The sequence below is a fragment of the Westerdykella ornata genome, assembly GCF_010094085.1.
Source record: "Westerdykella ornata strain CBS 379.55 unplaced genomic scaffold EI97scaffold_4, whole genome shotgun sequence".
Taxonomy (NCBI): Eukaryota; Fungi; Ascomycota; class Dothideomycetes; order Pleosporales; family Sporormiaceae; genus Westerdykella; species Westerdykella ornata.
The window spans coordinates 92,420-110,887 of NW_022986854.1; the positions used below are offsets into that span (position 1 = coordinate 92,420).

The following is an 18,468-nucleotide window of genomic DNA, read 5'->3' on the forward strand; positions in this document are numbered from 1 at the left end:
ATTTACGGAGGGCTTTTTATCGCGACCCGAAGGGAACGGACACCGTCTTGCGTTTTCTCTTTGGTTGATCTGTTGTTTAAAGCAGGTCGATTAACTACATCTGGTCAGACTACTGTAAAGATAGGCTTCGAGCCTTATTCAGCTTGGACAGCGACGATGAAAAGCTAATGTCATGGGATGTAGAATCCCTCCGATCTTTCTATCCAAACGGACATAGAAGACTGCAGTACAGAGCATTGCGCAAGGGATCTTCCATGAACACAGAGAGAGAGAGACAGTACAATCGTACAGATGATAAGATCATTCACGGCGCAAAAGCTGTTTTCAACTGTTAACCCTAGGTTAGCCACTGCTCCGACTACCTATACCTCCCAGGTGGAAAAACTGACGTAAGAAATGCACGATTTGAACCACTGTAGCTCTGGGAACTGCGCCTTCGCTTTATTGATAGCCGACAAAGAATGTCACGGTGCCGAGTTTGAAAATACGAGCATATTTCTACTTGTAGTGAGAAAGAGGGTGCTAACGTCCATTCTCCTACACGCAACGCAATAGTCAATCAGGAGGTCTTGTGCGCAGTGTCCAATTGACTTGTAGCTGCTAGTACGAGTGACAATGGACGCCGTGGGATCCTCTACGTCTGAGACGGCTACGTAGAAAGGCTAGTAATAGGGGGCATGGAGGGCTAATCAGCGTCTCTGCGATGCCCTTGAGGCTTTGCCTTCCCCTTTTTACGTTTTCCGCCACCTTATTACCGGAGGCTTTAGTTCTTCTTGTTGAAAACTAGTAAGTGCTGAATGCTTTCACCCTTCTACATTTTCTTGTGAGACGAGGCCTGGATATACTAAACTATAGGACGCAGGCATCCGCATGCCCTGTTTCATTTGGACCTCATGTCTATGTCAAAAGCTCTGATCCTACACATTCCCTGACCACCGAGATAAACCCTCTGTTTAAAACTAGCCTAGGGGATATGGCCCTTCGTCCCTATACAAGTCTCGTTTGCAAATACTCGTCCTAATTGATACAGAGAGCATACATTCCAGAAAGAGAAGAATAGAATAGGACCAAAGTAATCTTTACGTGCATATCGGTGGTTCTAGATTAATTTTAATTATAATGCTTTATGATTATCACCAGCGGGAGCTGGACGGATATTGCTTGCAAAGGTCATCCTCCAAAATGGTACATTTTCTCGATGATGAGGGGCCGTGCAAAAACGCGGGTCTTAGGGATTGAGGAATGTTTGGTGTTAAAGAGCAGGTGGAAACGTCTAGAGAGGAAGTTGCAAGACCTCCTGCGCAATTAGCCCAATAAATCGCCTTCAGATATTCCCCAGCAGGTGACATATCCGCACCAGATTTCTTCAGTCCTATGGTTTTTGATTCTCTATTCCTTTTCCTTTCGCTTGGCTCCAGAACAGGCCAAGACTGTCTTCCTGTGACCGAACTTCACCGAAGACAGTGCAAAGTTCGGAATCGAACAAAAGGACTCTTCATCGTCGTATCTCCCTATAAGCCCTCAAGAGAAGGCTTCCTCTTCGGAAACGTGCTAAGGACCAAGGCATCTCACCAGCTTCTCGGCCCCATCTTGCTCTCATCTGGTACCTAGAGGCTGAGATGCTAAGTGAGACGCGCAGTCCACGGAGTCGGGTGAAACGCTGATCATTGCCCACTGAGAGTGCAAGTCCAGAGAAAAATTCATACATGTCGAAGATGGAAAAGAGGCGACATGGTGGGTCCAGCTGGAAGTACCCAAGGATGAGGCCCCTGTAACCAGCAGAGGCGTCCGCACTTACACAATACCTTTCCCAAGGAGGAAGCAGGAAAGCCAATGCTTGAACGGCGGTATCAAACCTTGTGCGAATGTACACTTTCTCCATGTATCCTCCGGATAAAGAGAAATGCTGGTGCAGAGGAACACTAGGACCGGGAAACTTCCTATTGAAATGGCCAGCGTAGCCGCGGTGTCTACCACTTATCAAGGGCTCTCTCCCACAACCACCTCTTTCTTGAAATATGGACAGGGGGGACAATGTGAAACGGTACAGGTTGCTCGGCTGCTGGGATAGTTGCCGATATGGTGGGAAGCCGCATGTGTCCTGACTAGAATCCCTGTAGGTCACCCCCACGGATCTGTCATCGTCTTCATGTTTCCGACAGTTGGTCACCAGAGAGCAGAGCTTACTTTTCCTGTTGTCGACGGGATCAAGTCGGAGGTAGGCGACAACGGCTCAACACTGAATAGGGTGACTTGACTTTGTCATCGAACGGCAGAGCAGACGGGGAGCCTGCGCACAGCCGTTCCCACGGCAGATGACTCGAGACGATCCGTCAAGCGATCCAGCTGCGGGCGGCCTGTGCGGCTCTCTGCGGGCGCGGAGGCGGGAAATATCCCGCGCGGTAGAGTGATGTCTGAACGGTGACTGACGGTGTGAGGGGTCGGCTTCAGTTCCCTATACATGTAGTGGAGGTTGGAGGCAGCCAGGACGCGCGCTTATGAGCAAGAGGGGGTGTTGGCTCGCAACCGGTATTCCCAGCTTGATTCTGAGTGAAGAATGGGAGAAGTGTGCGCAATCAGCATGAAAGCCATATTACCGTGTACGGAAGACGAGTATTATTGAAAGCGGGCCCTATAATGTGTCAGATCCTGAAATCTCCTCGCACTAACTTATAGGAGGGTTCGCATGCGGAAAACCTACCAGCGCTTGCTACATCTGTCCCAGACTGCAGGAACCTGTTCAGATATAGTTAGAATATGATTAGAGCTGGGACTGAACCCGATGTTGTCTGGCTTGTTGCATACGCTCAGGAGACATGTTGTCCGAAGTCGTTATCCGCTATAAATTGGTAAGGCGGACGATAATCTGACCACTTTGAAGAAACAGTTTTTGGCCGGGACTTCTCCACCAGTCTTCTACTTTGTCAAACGTGCTGTGCAGGGAATTCCCGTTACAAAACTGTGCTCCACCGCCAACGGGGCGCGAAGATGTCGACGATTCGGGCCTGGGCCTTTCTGGACGCAAAGTACGAACCGCCGCACTGTCTCATGTCAATCGTAAGGCTCCTTTACAGTTAGGTTAGCGATACTCACTTGATAACTCACTTTCAGTGTACGAAGCGTCAAAGTACATAGTACTTTACTGATTATTTCCAAGTCGGATGCGCTCGAGCTCTAGAATCCACCGTGTGGACGCGCCCGGTCGGAAACGAACGCTTCACTTCGCCATCGACGCTGTAGACTTCTTCTTAGCCGCCCACCCCACCTCTATGGTATTAAGCCACGCGTCATGCATCTTCTCCTGAGCATCATTGATTCCGAGACACAACGTTTGCGATCGCGCCCGGCGGGCACGTTACGTGTAACAACAGGCGTCGAACTGTTTGCATGAGACCGCGATCATCATGTCCAATGTGTACCCTGGGAGGCTTGTTCATGGGGGAAATGGCGCTTAACCGTCGTTTTCAGAAGAAGAGTTGTTACACAATTGGCTTGTTGCACAACGAGCGTTCTCGAGCGGGATAGGCGACCGTGTGGGGCGAGCATAGCCAAGGCATAGAGATACAACTTTCTTTCTCCGTTGTGAGACCGATAATAGTAGATTGAAGAGGGTCGGATACGCCCCAGAATGGCGTGGGTCGAATGGCGTAATGGCAGAGAATCGTCGGCCGTTTTCGTGGGTTCGGCTCTGAGGATGATGTAGACGGGACAGCCTGAGGCTCTCGGCTCTTTACGTGTCAGTCATGCTCACAGGGTGAGAAACGGCTTCTTTTGAGTCTTGAGAATAGGAGTGATGGGCAAGAATATGGGACGGCTTACCTGTGGCCGGTAAACAGAGACAGCTGGGGCAACGGCTGTATCCACCAGGCCGTACAAATATGGCAAGATATTCTCCCTATGAGACCCGAGGAGCCACCATGGCAGAAGCTGTGTGAACCCACAATGAGGCATCATGGGTTTACGGTCTCGACGGCTGTTGATAGAGGTTGGATGGCAGTCGCTTTGAAGAATAACCTCCATCTTCCGTGAACGACGCCACAGTTCATGCAGTAAGCGGGTCAGGACTCGGAAACGGAGCCTTCTTGGAGTCTCTCGAAGGGTGATCAGGTTCCGTGAGGGATTTCTATCGGCCAGGGAGAAGTTCGACCATGAGCGCGAAAGGCTGGGGTTGGCATATTCCGCATGACTGATCTCAGTGGCTCGTGTGTCCGTTTTAACCCATTCCTAACGTGAAGACACCTCGAGGTTAAGAGAACCAGATTTGATGAGGAAAAGCTGGTAGAGCCTGAGGTGAGACACAGCTTCAGGGGACAGCACAGAAGTCTGTCCCAAGCTGGCGGATACGGCGCTTGATGGCCGAAGTGTGCTCGGACCATGTGCGCTCCCGTGAAATGCAGGCTGGGGTGTGCAAGTGCCCTTTGAGCGTCTCGCACACATGCACCGTTCCTGCCACCGTACCTCTACGGCATGAGTTTGCTGGTTGAATGCTGTATATGTGTTCACGGGTAATGAGAGTTCATTTCAGAAGGGCTAGCTCCTGTAATGCGTGTCTCCATATGTCGTCCTCTTTCGTCGCGAAGTGCTCCCCCGAGTTTCGCGGCCAATGGTGAGGTTAATACGCGCCCTGGATCCCAGGTCGTCCTGATTGCGCCCGCTGTTTGTTGAGGCAAGATGACCTGAGTTATAATATATGATGATAGCAAAGCCGTACACAACGGTGATTAAATCGATAGAATCATGTTGAGCTTGTGACGCTCAGGCAGTTCTCCATTCACCTGAGAGTGCCATTCAAGCGCGTCATGAATATCCGAGCCCAGTCCTTGCAATTACTGGACTCCGCAACTGCACTTCATCCTTGTAGTTGAACAAGTCTCGAATCTCGAGGGGCCGCTGACTTTGGAGACGATGGAGTGGTCTATTGATTGGTTTGTCACGCCCGTAGTTCATGTTGAAGGGACCGCGTGCATCGTTCGACATGTTTGTTGTTCTATCTGTTACTCCTGTTCGGATTGGTAGAACCAGCAGATGGCATGCTGAATGCATACAGTACTTTCTCACGGCCGCCATGTCATCCGCACCGGCCGTAGTGCAAGGCGGAGTTGCTGTACGATGCGGGCCATGGAGCCACAGAGGACCCAGTGGGCTGGAAATGAGGGGGCCGGAGTCCGCTGCCACTGTTTACCATGATGTTGAGCACCTCAATCGGCGTAGGCACTTCCCTATACGTCCATGAGTGCAGACGTCAACCACGTTGAGGAGTGTGATGTGGCCAGCATCGTAAATGCCGCAGAATTTCATGCACCATTTAGCTCCACGTCTGTGAGCAGAAATCCAGGGCTGCGGATGTAGAGCTCCGTGTCCCCGAAGGCTGGTTGACATGGGCCGTGGCTGGCCCAGACACTCCTGAGGAGACGATGAGCAGTTTCAAGTAGTGCCAGCGCACACATGGCGCCAACAATCACCTCACACAGACTACCACGCGGGAACCAGAGCATTAGGCGATTGACGTGGTTTGCGGGGTTGTCGGCCACTCTTGCATGTCGTATTGACGGGAGTGGTCTAAGGGTATGTTATGTCGCCGCGTCCTTAATCGCGGTATCACCGTAAGGGGTTATACAGCGGGAGCGGCTTCGGGACAGCCGTGGTAGGCGTCCGCGCCTTAATCCTAAATATGATAGAACTGCGTGACGACGTCCTGCAGATGAAAACGATACTGCTGAGAACATTGAGGAGGCATACATGCGGATGGTGCGGAAACTCATAATTAACTCATTGCTGCCTAAGCTGAGGATGCGGAACGTAGAGAGCTCAGATTGGGTGTGCGCATCTTTTGGAGCCAGTTAAGAGGAGTTTAAGGATTTAGACTGCGATGAGACAAGCCCAACGGAGACCACGATGGGAAAGCATTGCCGTAGAGATTGATTATCTGATGTTAAGTATGAGTTGTCCTAAGCGCTGACCAAAAGTCGAGTGTATAGCAAGAGGTTTCATCTTCGCTTTCGGCGGCCTATGTCATGGGGCTGAAGGACCTGATGACTGTTCAAACCTCCGTAATATTTGCCGAATGAGCTTACGTTCCGAAAAGCGGGCCGAAGGCACTGCAAAAGTGTGACCTGGAGTCCAAATTGGTATCATGATGAGAGACTCGTTGGATCTATATGGTCAACTGCCGCATAGAGCCCAGGCTGGAAGGTGAAGATTGGAATGTGATCGACGAACAGTACGGCTAGAAATAATAGGCTGAGCAACCCGGACTTCATTACTTGTGTTGGCTGGATATCCGCGTGGTTGGGAAGAGGCGAGGGACTCCTTAGACACGCAACTACTCAGTTGAGTCAGTGTCGCAGGTGAAGCACATGAGGTCAAGGTAGGCTCTCTGCACCCCTTCGCCTCCGGGTTCTCGAGTTGGACTAGCAAGGTCGGGCTTTCGTATCATGCATTGCTGCCGCATCGAAGCGTGTCATTTTCGTGAGCTGGTGAGCCTCGAAGGAAAGCTGCTGCAGAAGAGCCCCAAGGATAACGTCGGAGCGTCAACCAGATATATTCGGGGAAGCACTGCTCGGCAATGCTCCCAGCAAGGTTGTGACGAGCGGCAAAGAGAACCTCGTTTCAGAGAGGCAAATGAGAGCAGATACGAAAGGTGGGAGGAGGGTGGCGTTGGAAACTGGTGGTAAAGTCATCGGGAAGACGGGGAGGTAAAGGTTGACTACGGTCCGTGCGGTACTAGATGTCTCTTTACGGAGGGTTGGGAGTGGCCAGGAAGGTGCAACTGCGTTACGAGGGTGGCGAAAAATGACAATGTTCACAAAGTGGGCAAGGCAGGTGGGAGCGTGAATGGCGGCTTATGTTGTGCAAAGTCTAGCTGCGTGGCCTGGCCTTCGTAGGGCTGACGGGCTGAGTTGGCGAAGGGGTGCAGGGACTTCGGCCGAATGTGCCTTTTTGGGCTGCGAGTCTCAGGTTGGTCATAGGGTGATATGCATATTCAGAGGACGAAGGAAGTATAACTGGGTAGAGTTCTTATCATACGTACAGTGGAAATGTCTCTCAACGAAGTGGAACTTGAGAATGCCGCAGAGACAGGGTGCCGACAAGCATAAAAAGATCATGGCAAAGAAGCGGAATCGTAATGAATACCAACATGTAGTAACGTTGAAAAACTTAGAGACAGTCTGCCAACCAGTACCCTATACAAAGATAACCATCCCTTGCTGAAACTGACGTAGGCCTCCCTGAATACACCTAGCCCAAGTCGAAAAGGTTGAAACGGCAAGTTTCTGTCCTGGCCAATGTGTTTGTCATTCGTCCGGAGTCCAGGTGTCTCACCTCGCGCCTGGGTATTGTCTGTTCTGGCTTTGGTTCGGGTGCTGTTGCTGAGCTAGGATGGGGTTTGGATATTGAAGCTGAGCCTGTGCTGGGTTCCGGATGGGAATTTGAGTTGCCTGAGACAGCATTAGGTGTTGCGAGCTCTGCAGATTTTGTGTCCGCTGTTGGGCATAGTAGCTCGCGGGAGGAGGCTGTTGTCCAATGTCGGTAACGCCCGTGATCCACCTCAACGCTTGCTCGGCGGCGTCTTCGCGGGCTTGGGCAATGTAGTCATACTCGTAGGAAAAGCGAGCATTGATTGGAACTCCGTTGACGGTAACGACACAGGTCCATGCCGTGCGTCTCCCTGTATATGGATGGTATTAGCTCGAGGAGTTGATCGTCGGTTATCACATAGTACAATTGCCGTAGAAGCAGCCAAGCACTAGGTGATAAGAATGCATCATGAAGGGGTTGAAGTCGTACGCACCTCGACGGTCGGAGTGGTCTTGGAACGTCGGCGCTGGAAAGCCACGAACGGCACAGTGATCTGGAAGGTGTTAGAAGCTAGCATAGTCCAACGGCGGCCATGCACGAGCCTCGTAGCCTTTGAGCCCATGACTCCCTTGGTGGTTCTGCCATGTTCTACTTGGTCCTGTTCAAGTGCTGCTAAATGCTAGCACGCGACCAGATCGCTTAGTGGAGAGGGTAGTCAAGAGCGGACACGGCCGTGGCGGTTGAGGGTTAGGGTCTTGCAGACTAGTTCGGCCAGGTGGACTTTATATATCATAGACAACTCTGGAGGCGTAATGAGGGGACAACACGCGTTCTATTTCTCGCCACTTTGAAGCTGATGCAAGCTTTGTTTACTGTATGCGCGGGTGCCTTATGACCCGAGTACACGGATCCCTCTTCTTGAGTGTAAGTAATGTCGCATCGCATATCAAGCATGCGAACAGATCAGGATAGGCAATTGAACAACGCGCGGATGATGCAGCCATTGAGAATGGGAGAAGGAGGAGAAGAAAGTAGGAGAATGCCAACTCATCGTGCAGACATCGAAGACATAGCTAGCCTAGTGCCGGAGGAGAGTGAAGAATTCCCATGACAAGGATGTAGACGCCTCGGATCCGCGTACCTGTTAGCCTGTGGGGCCGAAGAACGGAGCGGAGGTGCTGTCTGTCAGGCTATGCCTCATGTTTTATGATCTGACAGCACTGTCCAATGGGCATCAGTCGAATGTCCTGAAGCTCCTGATGTGACGGGCATGGGTACCCACAATATCCATGTACTGCGTGGAAGGACGAAGGTGATTTGCACCAAAACCAGGGGTATGGATCGATCCGCGAAGTGTTGCTTAGGATAAGTACCGGATGACTGGCAGGTATCTAGCGACAGGCGCATCTTCCGCTTCGAGGGATATACTATGCAAAAAGAGAATAAGATATGAAGGTCGTGAATGTGCTCATAATTCGTTCTCATGAAATAACCAAATGTAGTTGAATGACATGACACCCACAAGAACGCGAAGTCCTTTTCAGCGAGCCATACACCTTATCCGATGGTCTAAATGACAACATACGGTAGCACTCATGGCAGAGAATACCCTTATGCGGGTTCAAACGCCAGACTCCTTCGCTACGAAAGCACGCCCACCAAGCCATGCGTCAAAACCAGCACTCGCTAATGACACGCACGGATCCAGTTCTCAAGTTCAAGACGGAGGGCCTAAAGGCACTATGCACAAAGTAATATACTGGAAGGGAATGCGGGTACCCACTGGGGGCAGTGGATAGTGACCAGTGGTCAACCTTCCCTCTAACTAGTTGGAACTCGAGGGGTCGGATGACGTTGGGCGTTACGCTGTGGGACGCCTCGTTGGAGGCCCGTTGCGGGTGTTTCGGTGAAACACCTCATCGATCAGACGCTTGGGACCAACGTATTTGAACGAGGTGTTACGCATCAGTGGGATGTGCAGCTGAGTGCTGGTTTTTGAGTGGAAGCGTCGCTTGATGCAGTCATCAACGAGGGCAATAAGACCGGTTGCAACAACAACGCTAGGATATCGATCAGCTCATGCTTTGGAGACATCCTCGGTTGTCGTTGCCACTTACTCGGAAATATCAGACGAAGAGTTTAGCATGTCTTCGTCCGTAATGCGCATGTAGCATGGAGGAATCCAGCCACCACGGGCAGCCTCCTCGTGCGCCTGATCTGGGGTGAGTCGGACGGGACAAATGTGTGCAAGGGCGTGTTTCTCGTTGTCTGCACGGACCAGGTAGTAGGTCACGCTTTCATGATCCTGTTCCTTCTGTACGATGCGTTTCCACGAATAGTGGTTCCCCCAGTACTCGAACTCGTAGCGTTTGGACGACTTGGCCCCCCGACGCTTGATGTCAATATGGGCGTAGTTGGAGAACTCCAGCTTGATGGTGTTGGTCGGGATCAAGGCACGACCTTTGGAGCCTGCAGACTTGGGACGTGACTCATTCTCGTCATTCACGCCTGCAACAGACTCGTAGCCCGAATCCGAACGCCTCAGGCCGTTGGCGGTCGTGGGGCGGGAGTCAGGCTTGTACACGAGGCTTGCAAGCGCAGTGCTCGCCCGTTGCAATACTGGTCGCTTCTCAGAGGGTGGCTTTTGGTATTTACGCCTCGAATGGCAGACTTCGCGGCCAGAGTCCCTGCAGTATCGGCGAAGGGAGAACTCGCGAGAGCGCAGATCATGCATACGCAGATGAAAAAGGGTGTAATTCTGCTTCTTGCGATGGCGCTCCTCGACTTGAGTGTCGACGCGCAGATTCATGTTTCCGTCGATGGTGGAATCGTCGTGGCGGATGGAGATGCGCTTGGAAGTCGGGAAGAGGTCTGCGAAGTCTCGAGGTGTAGTAGGGATGGCATCTACGGGAAGCGGCTCCTGGTGGTACTGCGGCACCTGGTATTCTGGGACATCGTCGAAGTCAGCGTCGTCATCGAGGTCTTCCTCGGAGGTGGATGCGTAGGTATCAAAGGAGGCACGGGCTGCAGGGAGTACGTTCCGCCGGGCGTCGTCATAAGGTGCGAAGTAATCCTCACCACGGGTTTCGACGCGTGCGTAGCATGTCTTGGGGATGTCCGAATGCGTAGGAGCAGAGCTGTATTCAGTGGGAGCGGTATCATAGGAACGATTTCTATCGCTTCGGCCAGAGGCAGTGGTGCTGCCGCTTCGACCGGAGGCGGTAGTGCTGTTGCTCGACTCGTATTGCCGCCCATGGACGATTCGCGCCATAATTCAAAGAGTCTATGTATGCCTTGAGAAGAAAAATGTCGTAATGGGAGTGAGGAGCAGCGGCTGGAGAGGCGTGGTTGAGGTGGTGGTCAATGTTGCGGTGTGTCGCGGTGTCCTCAGCTGGATGGGGAGAGAGTCACCGACACAAAGAGGGAAACGGAAGCAGCGTGCGCTCAGAGAAGTTCGAAGATGGCAGTGAATGGATCGGTTTCCATATAGTACGGCTTCCGCATTTTATTACATAGCGATGATGAGAGTCGATGGAGGCGCGGAGAGGCAGTGGGAGGCAGACATGTGCAGCGCCTCATTATGAGCTTCACCAGGGCACACCCACGCCCGCTTCGCCAACGCCGTTCTCGTGAGACAGTCAGTCGACGGTGCTTGGCTCGCAAATGGGAGGCCGTGTCAGGACCATCCCATGGCGGCGCCCCGATGACTTGCCCGATCCTGTGCAGGATGCGGGAGCCGGACGGGGGTTGGGGAAGATGGCAGCACGGCCCAGCGCGAACACAACGAATCAGCCGCGGCTGGGATGCGGATGGGTGAAAGGGAGGGGTGCATCACGGTCAACAGTGCTTCGAGAAGGCTCGCACAGCCATCTGGAACCGCAAACTCCGGGTAATCTTGCACGAAAATATGGCTGGCCACCTGGAACCAGAACCAGACCTGTGAATTCAAAAAAGAAAAACAGCGACGATGACGGGCGGTTCCTCGCTCTCGCTGGGGCCTCCACGTGCGGCCCGTTCCAAGCTTCCCGTTGCCTGGCGTGACGGAAAACATTGCCTCTACCTACCGATATCTTCACGATTGCAATGGTTCTCTTCGAGAGATCAGCAACGTCATCTGTCTCTGGTTGTGATGCTCTAGTGCGCAATATCCGCCCTGTACGATTCCCCTTGCGCTCGTTCGTTCCACCTGCGGACAATACTTGGCGTGTCCCGCGGATGACAACGCATCATTGCCTAAGAGATTTCTATGCCAACCGATTTTCCAATTCCATCCCGGACGCTGGCTCGCAGGTGACGGGGCGAACAACCTCGTGAAAAGGGGGCTCTGCCCTTGTCTCCGCAGAAGGCGATGCGAGATCGGTTATGAGGCGCGTCGCGAACTCTGAGCGAACGTACCCTACAAGAACTCGAAATTTTGGTTAAACGCCTCATCAACCGGCGACAATCGCCACGTGATTCCCACAGTAACCCCCGTTCGTTACATCCATCCTGATGCCAATTGTAATAAAGCGACGACACCCTTTTTGACTTTTACTTGACGGTTGAATACTTTTAGCTCACAGTAACGCAGTGACTTCAAACCCGCAACCATTTCCTCTTCCTCTCCGCCACGTCATTGAGCCAATCACCGTCCAACACGACGACTCACCGAACACGCTCATGCAACAAGGCTTCTGGAACACTCACTACCGGCCTCAGCAATAACAGAGGCCAGCTTTGCACGAGCCCTATTGCCCTTCCCTCGTATTTGCCGCGTTGACGTTTGAGCATTCTTCCTTTCAATGATACGCAATTTCGTCGGACTCCAAGGCCACTGGCTGCGTATTTCCACTTCGTTCCACCCACGACGGGATGATCAGCGTATGCAGGCAGGCTGGCAGTAGATGCAGTCAGAATGGAAGCCGTCAAAGAGGGTTCGAGACGCTTCTTGGTTCATTTGGGCGGCTTTCCTCACGATTGCACCGCGGCGGAGAGCTGCCATTTCTTAGGATCGGCCATAGAGGCTTCGCGGATAACGGCAAAGATGCGGCCAAGAAAAGTGCACACAGCGGACTTTGTCTAATTGACAACCGCATCTTTCTACCGTACGCTATATCTACCGAATTGAAGTTCTCTCGTGTGAGGGGGTTTCTCCCTGCCAGATGGTCAACCACATCCAGGCAGGCTGATGATTTCTTTTTGGTTCGGCTGATGGTTATCTACGTCTCCTAGATCTTTTGCATATTTCTTTCCTATCCCACAAACTGCAGGGGAGAATAGCGACAGGCCCTCGCGCTACCAAAACCATTCCAGGATATCACTGTCTCGGCCCCTCTTGCCCAGCACACCCGCTCACAATGCGTTTCCGTCACATGCTCGAACCAATACCAAAGGATAATAGTTACGATTCGTGAAGCACTTCTCTGCAATTCCAAATGCTGACACAGCACTGTGCTAGCTGGGTGTCAAATAGGCAAGTCATGCCCACCTCCAGAATCGAAGTACGCAGGCCGATTTGATGATTGAAATAGTGATCGCAGGTGCATAGTCACAGGGATATCTTTTCGTTTCTGTGTGTCATGAGGTTGGCCTTTGCCTGACCTCCTGCACGGACTATGCTACAGTTCTCTCCGCTTCAGTATCAACCTGAGTGAATGATAGATACAGTCACCTCCCAAATTGGTAGTAGTTTGTGCTGTTAGGTTTACATCCGAAGCAATCACCACAGACACCATCCTTTTTGCTGTGTACGGGGCAGCTGAGAACAGGCACTAGGGCACCGCTTCACTACTTCCACATCGCGTCGCACGATCGAATTAGGAAACAGTGTCATTAATGTCCTCTACATTTAGCCTTCAGTCCATGATAGCTGTTACATAACACGCTCACACTACATTCCGTCTCGCAGGCCTTACACATTACCTAATGCAATTGACCATCTCCATCATATCTGCCCACGATTTCCCCTTCCTACTCACCTCAAACAGGTTTCTTCCATTGTAACATACAAACTTCCGCGAACCCTTCTAACCAGCGCTCAACATGACGATGTGAGCGTGTCAATGTCAACCTTGTTGATCCGGCACTCGTTCACAATGTCATCAGACCAGGTCGAATCCCGTGGTGCAACTGGCAAAAGTACCTATTACAAATGCATTTCGTCAGCTTCTATTTTCCTCTATAGACACGATCCTCACGCAGCCCGTTTTCCCGAGGAGCCTGTCTAAATGCTCGCACCTCTGGACCGGTTGTCAGCCTTTCAGCAAGCCGTGGTGCTGGGTTGTGATGACCTGCGGCGAGGCTGAGGCACTGCATTCCAGGTTGGGGTGGCTGGTTGCCTCCCGTGCATAACACTTTAGCCTACGCCTCAGGGACCTCTACCGTGCCTTTAAACTAGGACTATTTGGTTGGACTAGGTAATTCAGAGAGTTCAGACGCTTGTCAAATTACACGAACCCTGTATGTGCGGGCCCAGTCTACATTATAGTCGATGTCAGCATTATCCTAGGCTACCGTTTATCATTTCTTCTACTGCTACACTCGCGCACTGCTATAATAGGAATAGAGCAACATGTTTCATGGGAAATTTCTTTAAGGTAAAATCATAGCCGGAAGGTGCACACTGGGGCAGTTCCGTCGTGTTATCTCTTTTTGCGCGCAATCCTGAGTAAACGTTAACTAAGCCTAACTTTCTATAGTTTTGAACGAAAAGTTTCTCTTGACTATTCAGGTCACTCCAGCTCTACTTATACTTAAGGAGAATTCAAGAAGCAGGCCACGATCACTTTCTCCGCAGAGTCCTACTGTAGGGGACACACTCTTCTAGGCATTACCCTCTCCACAACCTCATAACTTAGCTCGAATTGAGAAGTGAGATAAGCCAAATCAATGTTACGCTAAAAGCTACGCAAAATATAGCTAGCTCCAGCTTGCGGCATGTGTAGCGACCCAGAAATTTAATCTCCTCTATTTCAAAAAGATTTTGGAGATTCACGGGCTGCTGGCTATGGTTTAGTTGGATCAAGAATACTCACGAAGGTGTACCATCTTAAAAAGTTGCAGGTTCTAGACGGTGGCATCGCGTTCAACTAGCAAGTACGATTAGTTCTCCGATGGGTAAGTATAGCTGAGCCCTTTAGCAAACCTACGAGACTGGCGATAGAGTAGACGGTATGTACTTGCTAAGGCCAAGCATTAAACGATCTCCTTTTTATTAGAAAGCTAGCCTATGCTTAACGCAAATTTCCAAGGACATGACAAAACAGCCGCTGGTTCAAACGATAGTCTGACCGAAGAAACCCAATTACCCTTCCGCTGTACAACAGACTCGTTCTTAGGATAAAACGAGAAAACGGTTCTGTCAAATTCAATCGCCGTGTCATTGCCGATTATAAAGACGAAATACGCAGAAAAGCGGGTTGCAGCACGAGAAACGCGAGGAAGTGCAAGTCCATAATTTTCTTTGCTGCTGACGGCCTGGGATTGAATATTCGAAGACTTATGGATGCTCAAGTGCTTACCCCCAGCTCCCAGAAGGGCGATGTGGTACCGTCGGCTTCATGTGGAAGGATGTAGACGAGTCGAGAAGTGGAAACTTTTACTATTTTGCCACTCAATGAAACTAATCTGTGGACATTTCGGAATAGGCGCAACTACAATCACGGTGTTTTTCTGGTGAGAAACTGCGTTTAGGCCTGTCATAACATATACCTAGACGTTGAGGAGAGATACGTAGTATTTCGGATTGTGAACCACTCTATATGCAAACTTACCTGCTTCATTGAACTCTAGGCCACCGGCATCCAAGTCGAAAAATTGGAACATTGGCATAGAGCCTCAAATGCTCTTCGGCATGGATGACCCACCGGGAAGCGATGGGACACGACACAATGAGCCGCAATTTTCAAGGGATTTGTAAAACTCGTCCCAACCAACACCATCGTCGTTTTCTAGTCCCTGTTGCAAAACTCCCAACCTAGGATGACGTTGCCAAATGCCCGCGGAACGCAGATTAGAGACGTGGCGCACTCCTTTGTGCCCGCGCCGAGTAATGGGGCGACGCAGGGGATCGACGATGCGGTCCCATTGCTTGTTGTCTACAAGTTGGAGGGAGAAGAATGTGCCGCTTCCACAAGTGCAGTTCCGCTTGCGATAGGATGTTTTGAAACCTCCTTAATGCTGTATTCTTTTGCGATGGACTCTACAGCTTCAATGGGCACCCCTTGCACCGAAGAACTCGATTTCTTCAACGCCATCGTCCGAGACGCTACCCTAGCTAACGCCAGAAAAGGATTTCAGAGGCTTACAGCTCAAGCCCTTCGCTGGGTGTGGAGACATACATATATAACCGGGGAACGCTTGATCATGTGAACTATTGGAAGACCGAAGAGAACTTCAAAAAAAGGGAGGCCGTGAAGGGAGGGGACTTCAACGAGCTGACTTATCATGGAGTATTGATGGGAAGATAAGAGATTTGAGAGAGAGGATGGAGGTGGACTTGGGGTGCGACAAGTCTTCGTTGAGGAAGAAGCACTGAGTAGCCGAGAAGGTCTAGCTGGTTTCCAGGGTAGCCCTAGTGTGGAGTGCATTAACGCTTGAGAATGTAGTGCCCTTGTTCACACAAAAACATAGACGCCGGTGAACACGGAGCCCTTTTTTGCTGCAGGGTAGGAGTAGCAACAGCGCATAACAAATCCGGCTCTTACCAAGTGAGAGTATGCCGCGGCCTAAGTCGCTTTTCCAATTACTCTTCGCCTCTCCCCCTTACAGTATGAACAGAATCTACGATAATCGCAGTTGCCAACTGCCCTCTTTTCGTCAGTGGATGGGTGTTTCAGAGCTTTAAGAATTTTGATCCTTACGTCCATAGCATAAGTTGGTAACAAAACTATTTGGGTTAAAGCGCTTCCACACCCCTCGCTCTATGAGAAGTCTGCGGATGCGCCACCGTTACTATATGTCCGCGTTGCAAGTGCACCTTCACCCTCGCAATTGTATAGATAATATACAGGGAGCGCATAGGCATTGTAGTACAGATACACCGCTGCTCATCTACATGAAACTACTCCCTGGTACAAGCCCCGCCTCACCGAGGATTCAGATTGAGCTTGAAATAGACTTTAGAGGAGTCCATGTGCTGCCTGAGTATTTCAGAGCGAGGTGGTGGTGGGGTTTACGGTATAGAGCCTCGTGACCAGCTATACCCAGGTTGCGTAGATGGGAGAATGACCCTGGATAGACGGATTCTGCAAATGTAGAACAACAGGATCTGATGCGCGGACGACAATTCTACATCTTAGTTGAGTGCACGAGCCATAACCGTAACAATCTATCTCTGTAACCAGAAATCCGATTGTACACAGAGCGAACCCCAGATCTATTACTCCACCTCCAGATTACGTCAGGATCGGGCTTTGTACTCGTCATTCCAAAGTATGACAAAGCACCCGCCGATTTCAAAGCTATGTATTGGAGGGCTTATTGATAGCGAGCGGGGGAAAGGTCGCTCCGCTTACCTTTCGCGCGAGAAGGCACTGCGGAGACGCCCCGTACTAATGCGGCCTACCTTAACGCCATTGGTAGTCTACGATTTGGCTAATATGACGATGTTCTGACACTTCTAGGCCGCGTGGGGTTAAGGCAAGCTCCAGCTACAAACGGGCATATGGCGTGCGTTGTACTTATCTTTGAAATCCGTGCAGACTCTCAAAGAAGTGAATCGTAGGCGGCGACTGCTCTCTTAATCTTGGTAAGAGCCGGGGATAGTCGAATCTCCGGATTATTGGTGAAAGAAATCGCTGCCAGATACCATATATAAAGCAACTGCGAACTCACAGACCAGTTTCCCAATTCCACACCTACATCCCACCGACATACATCCTACATCCCCTTCCGATACATCTTACATCACAATCCCACACATCCTACGTCCCACTTCAAAAGCTTTAGAAACCACACCATGGCACATCAAAAATCCATTCTCGTCACCGGCGCAACCGGCAAACAAGGCGGCGCCGTGCTCAAACACCTCCACGAGCTTGGGGAATTCAAGCTCCTCGCCGTCACCCGCAACACAACCTCTGGATCGGCCCAACGCATCGTCGACAAATATCCCGGCACGATTCTCGTCCAAGGCGACCTCAACGATGTTCCCGCGCTCTTTGCCTCTGCCAAAACGGCTCTGCGCGCGGCTGGGGAGGACGATTCCATCTGGGGTGTCTATAGCGTCCAAGTCTCCATGGGCTCCGGTACCACCTACGATGGCGAGATCAAACAAGGAAATGATTTGATCGATGAGAGCATCAAGCATGGCGTCAAGCACTTCGTCTTCTCCTCCGTTGACCGCGGCGGCAACGAGAAGTCGTGGAACAACCCGACAGACGTCCCGCACTTTAAGACCAAGAATACGATCGAGCACCATCTACTCGAGAAGGCTGGGAAAGAGGGGGAGAATATGGGATGGACCATTCTGCGCCCCGTCGCCTTCATGGATAACCTCGAGCCCGGTTTCGCGCCCAAGGTGTTCCTCGCAGCGCTCAAGAATACGTTGGGCGAGAAGCCAGTGCAGTGGGTCAGTATTCAAGACATCGGACTCTTTGCGGCGAACGCGTTCCACGACCCGGAAAGATATAATAAGCGCGCTATTGGGCTTGCGGGAGATGACCTGACCTTCGATCAGTTGAGCGAGCGGTTCAAGAAGGTTCTGGGACACGGTGCCCCGGTGACATTCGGACTTTTGGGCCGCGCATTGCTATTGGCTGTGCCCGAGATGAAGACGATGTTGAACTGGTTCAGGGATGAGGGGTATGGTGTTGATATTGAAGAGTTAAGAAAGGAGGAACCTAAGTTAACTGACTTTGAAACCTGGCTCAGGGAGCAGAGCAAATTCCGTACGAGCCAGGATTGAACGTCAAGTGTGAAGGGTTCAGACAGGAAGTCAGTAATAATATGTGAAGACGACATCTGGTGGGTTGGAGCGAGACGTGGTACAGTGGTCGACGAGAGCTTCATAGAGGCTTCTCTCATTCACGAGTTTACTTCTGCAGTCTGCATTAATTGGGAAGGATGGGGTAATGACACCGGCATGTATATTATTGGCGAAAAAGGAAATTTTCTAGGTACTCAATAGACGAATGAAACAGTCACTACACTACATATTTCAATCTGAAGGCATCGCGCCACCATGTCTCT

The 18,468-nt window shown here is 51.2% G+C and overlaps 6 protein-coding genes across 6 annotated transcripts; 2 read left to right on the forward strand and 4 right to left on the reverse strand.

The window, feature by feature from the left end:
- Positions 1-2,935: 2,935 nt before the first annotated feature.
- On the reverse strand, positions 2,936-4,122 carry EI97DRAFT_214955 (uncharacterized protein). The gene is made up of 3 exons (XM_033793806.1): positions 3,820-4,122; positions 3,106-3,726; positions 2,936-3,041 (listed from the first exon to the last, which is right to left on the reverse strand). The coding sequence occupies exons 1-2, from the start codon at positions 4,018-4,020 to the stop codon at positions 3,403-3,405; spliced, it is 525 nt and encodes a 174-aa protein (XP_033656147.1). The 5' UTR covers positions 4,021-4,122; the 3' UTR covers positions 2,936-3,041; positions 3,106-3,402.
- Positions 4,123-6,754: 2,632 nt separating this feature from the next.
- EI97DRAFT_215015 (uncharacterized protein) lies at positions 6,755-7,486 on the forward strand. Its single transcript, XM_033793808.1, has one exon. It carries the CDS (start codon positions 6,835-6,837, stop codon positions 7,210-7,212), a length of 378 nt encoding a protein of 125 aa, XP_033656148.1. The 5' UTR covers positions 6,755-6,834; the 3' UTR covers positions 7,213-7,486.
- EI97DRAFT_215026 (uncharacterized protein) lies at positions 7,266-8,087 on the reverse strand. The gene is made up of 3 exons (XM_033793809.1): positions 7,902-8,087; positions 7,793-7,852; positions 7,266-7,669 (listed from the first exon to the last, which is right to left on the reverse strand). Exons 1-3 carry the CDS (start codon positions 7,942-7,944, stop codon positions 7,320-7,322), a joined length of 453 nt encoding a protein of 150 aa, XP_033656149.1. The 5' UTR covers positions 7,945-8,087; the 3' UTR covers positions 7,266-7,319.
- An 885-nt stretch (positions 8,088-8,972) lies between these two features.
- EI97DRAFT_215007 (uncharacterized protein) lies at positions 8,973-10,766 on the reverse strand. The gene is made up of 2 exons (XM_033793807.1): positions 9,417-10,766; positions 8,973-9,359 (listed from the first exon to the last, which is right to left on the reverse strand). The coding sequence occupies exons 1-2, from the start codon at positions 10,568-10,570 to the stop codon at positions 9,161-9,163; spliced, it is 1,353 nt and encodes a 450-aa protein (XP_033656150.1). The 5' UTR covers positions 10,571-10,766; the 3' UTR covers positions 8,973-9,160.
- A 3,733-nt stretch (positions 10,767-14,499) lies between these two features.
- Positions 14,500-15,108, reverse strand: EI97DRAFT_440163 (uncharacterized protein; the record flags this gene model as incomplete). The annotated part of the gene is made up of 3 exons (XM_033799605.1): positions 14,500-14,754; positions 14,799-14,872; positions 15,051-15,108. The coding sequence occupies 3 exons, from the start codon at positions 15,106-15,108 to the stop codon at positions 14,500-14,502; spliced, it is 387 nt and encodes a 128-aa protein (XP_033656151.1).
- Positions 15,109-16,924: 1,816 nt separating this feature from the next.
- On the forward strand, positions 16,925-18,419 carry EI97DRAFT_430884 (NmrA family protein-like protein). Its single transcript, XM_033797799.1, has one exon. The coding sequence runs from the start codon at positions 17,237-17,239 to the stop codon at positions 18,182-18,184; it is 948 nt and encodes a 315-aa protein (XP_033656152.1). The 5' UTR covers positions 16,925-17,236; the 3' UTR covers positions 18,185-18,419.
- The last annotated feature ends 49 nt before the right edge of the window (positions 18,420-18,468 follow it).

Bases quoted from the DNA above. Each gene is read 5' to 3' on its own strand.
- EI97DRAFT_214955 (XM_033793806.1), bottom strand. From the start codon at position 4,020: ATGGAGGTTATTCTTCAAAGCGACTGCCATCCAACCTCTATCAACAGC. The intron at 3,727-3,819 runs GTAAGCCGTCCC...ACACGTAAAGAG, and splicing joins TCTCTGTTTACCGGCCACAG to CCGAGAGCCTCAGGCTGTCC.
- EI97DRAFT_215015 (XM_033793808.1), top strand. From the start codon at position 6,835: ATGGCGGCTTATGTTGTGCAAAGTCTAGCTGCGTGGCCTGGCCTTCGT.
- EI97DRAFT_430884 (XM_033797799.1), top strand. From the start codon at position 17,237: ATGGCACATCAAAAATCCATTCTCGTCACCGGCGCAACCGGCAAACAA.
- EI97DRAFT_215026 (XM_033793809.1), bottom strand. From the start codon at position 7,944: ATGGCAGAACCACCAAGGGAGTCATGGGCTCAAAGGCTACGAG. The intron at 7,853-7,901 runs GCTCGTGCATGG...AACACCTTCCAG, and splicing joins ATGGGCTCAAAGGCTACGAG to ATCACTGTGCCGTTCGTGGC. The intron at 7,670-7,792 runs GTGCGTACGACT...ATCCATATACAG, and splicing joins AGACCACTCCGACCGTCGAG to GGAGACGCACGGCATGGACC.
- EI97DRAFT_215007 (XM_033793807.1), bottom strand. From the start codon at position 10,570: ATGGCGCGAATCGTCCATGGGCGGCAATACGAGTCGAGCAACAGCACT. The intron at 9,360-9,416 runs GTAAGTGGCAAC...TCGATATCCTAG, and splicing joins TCTTCGTCTGATATTTCCGA to CGTTGTTGTTGCAACCGGTC.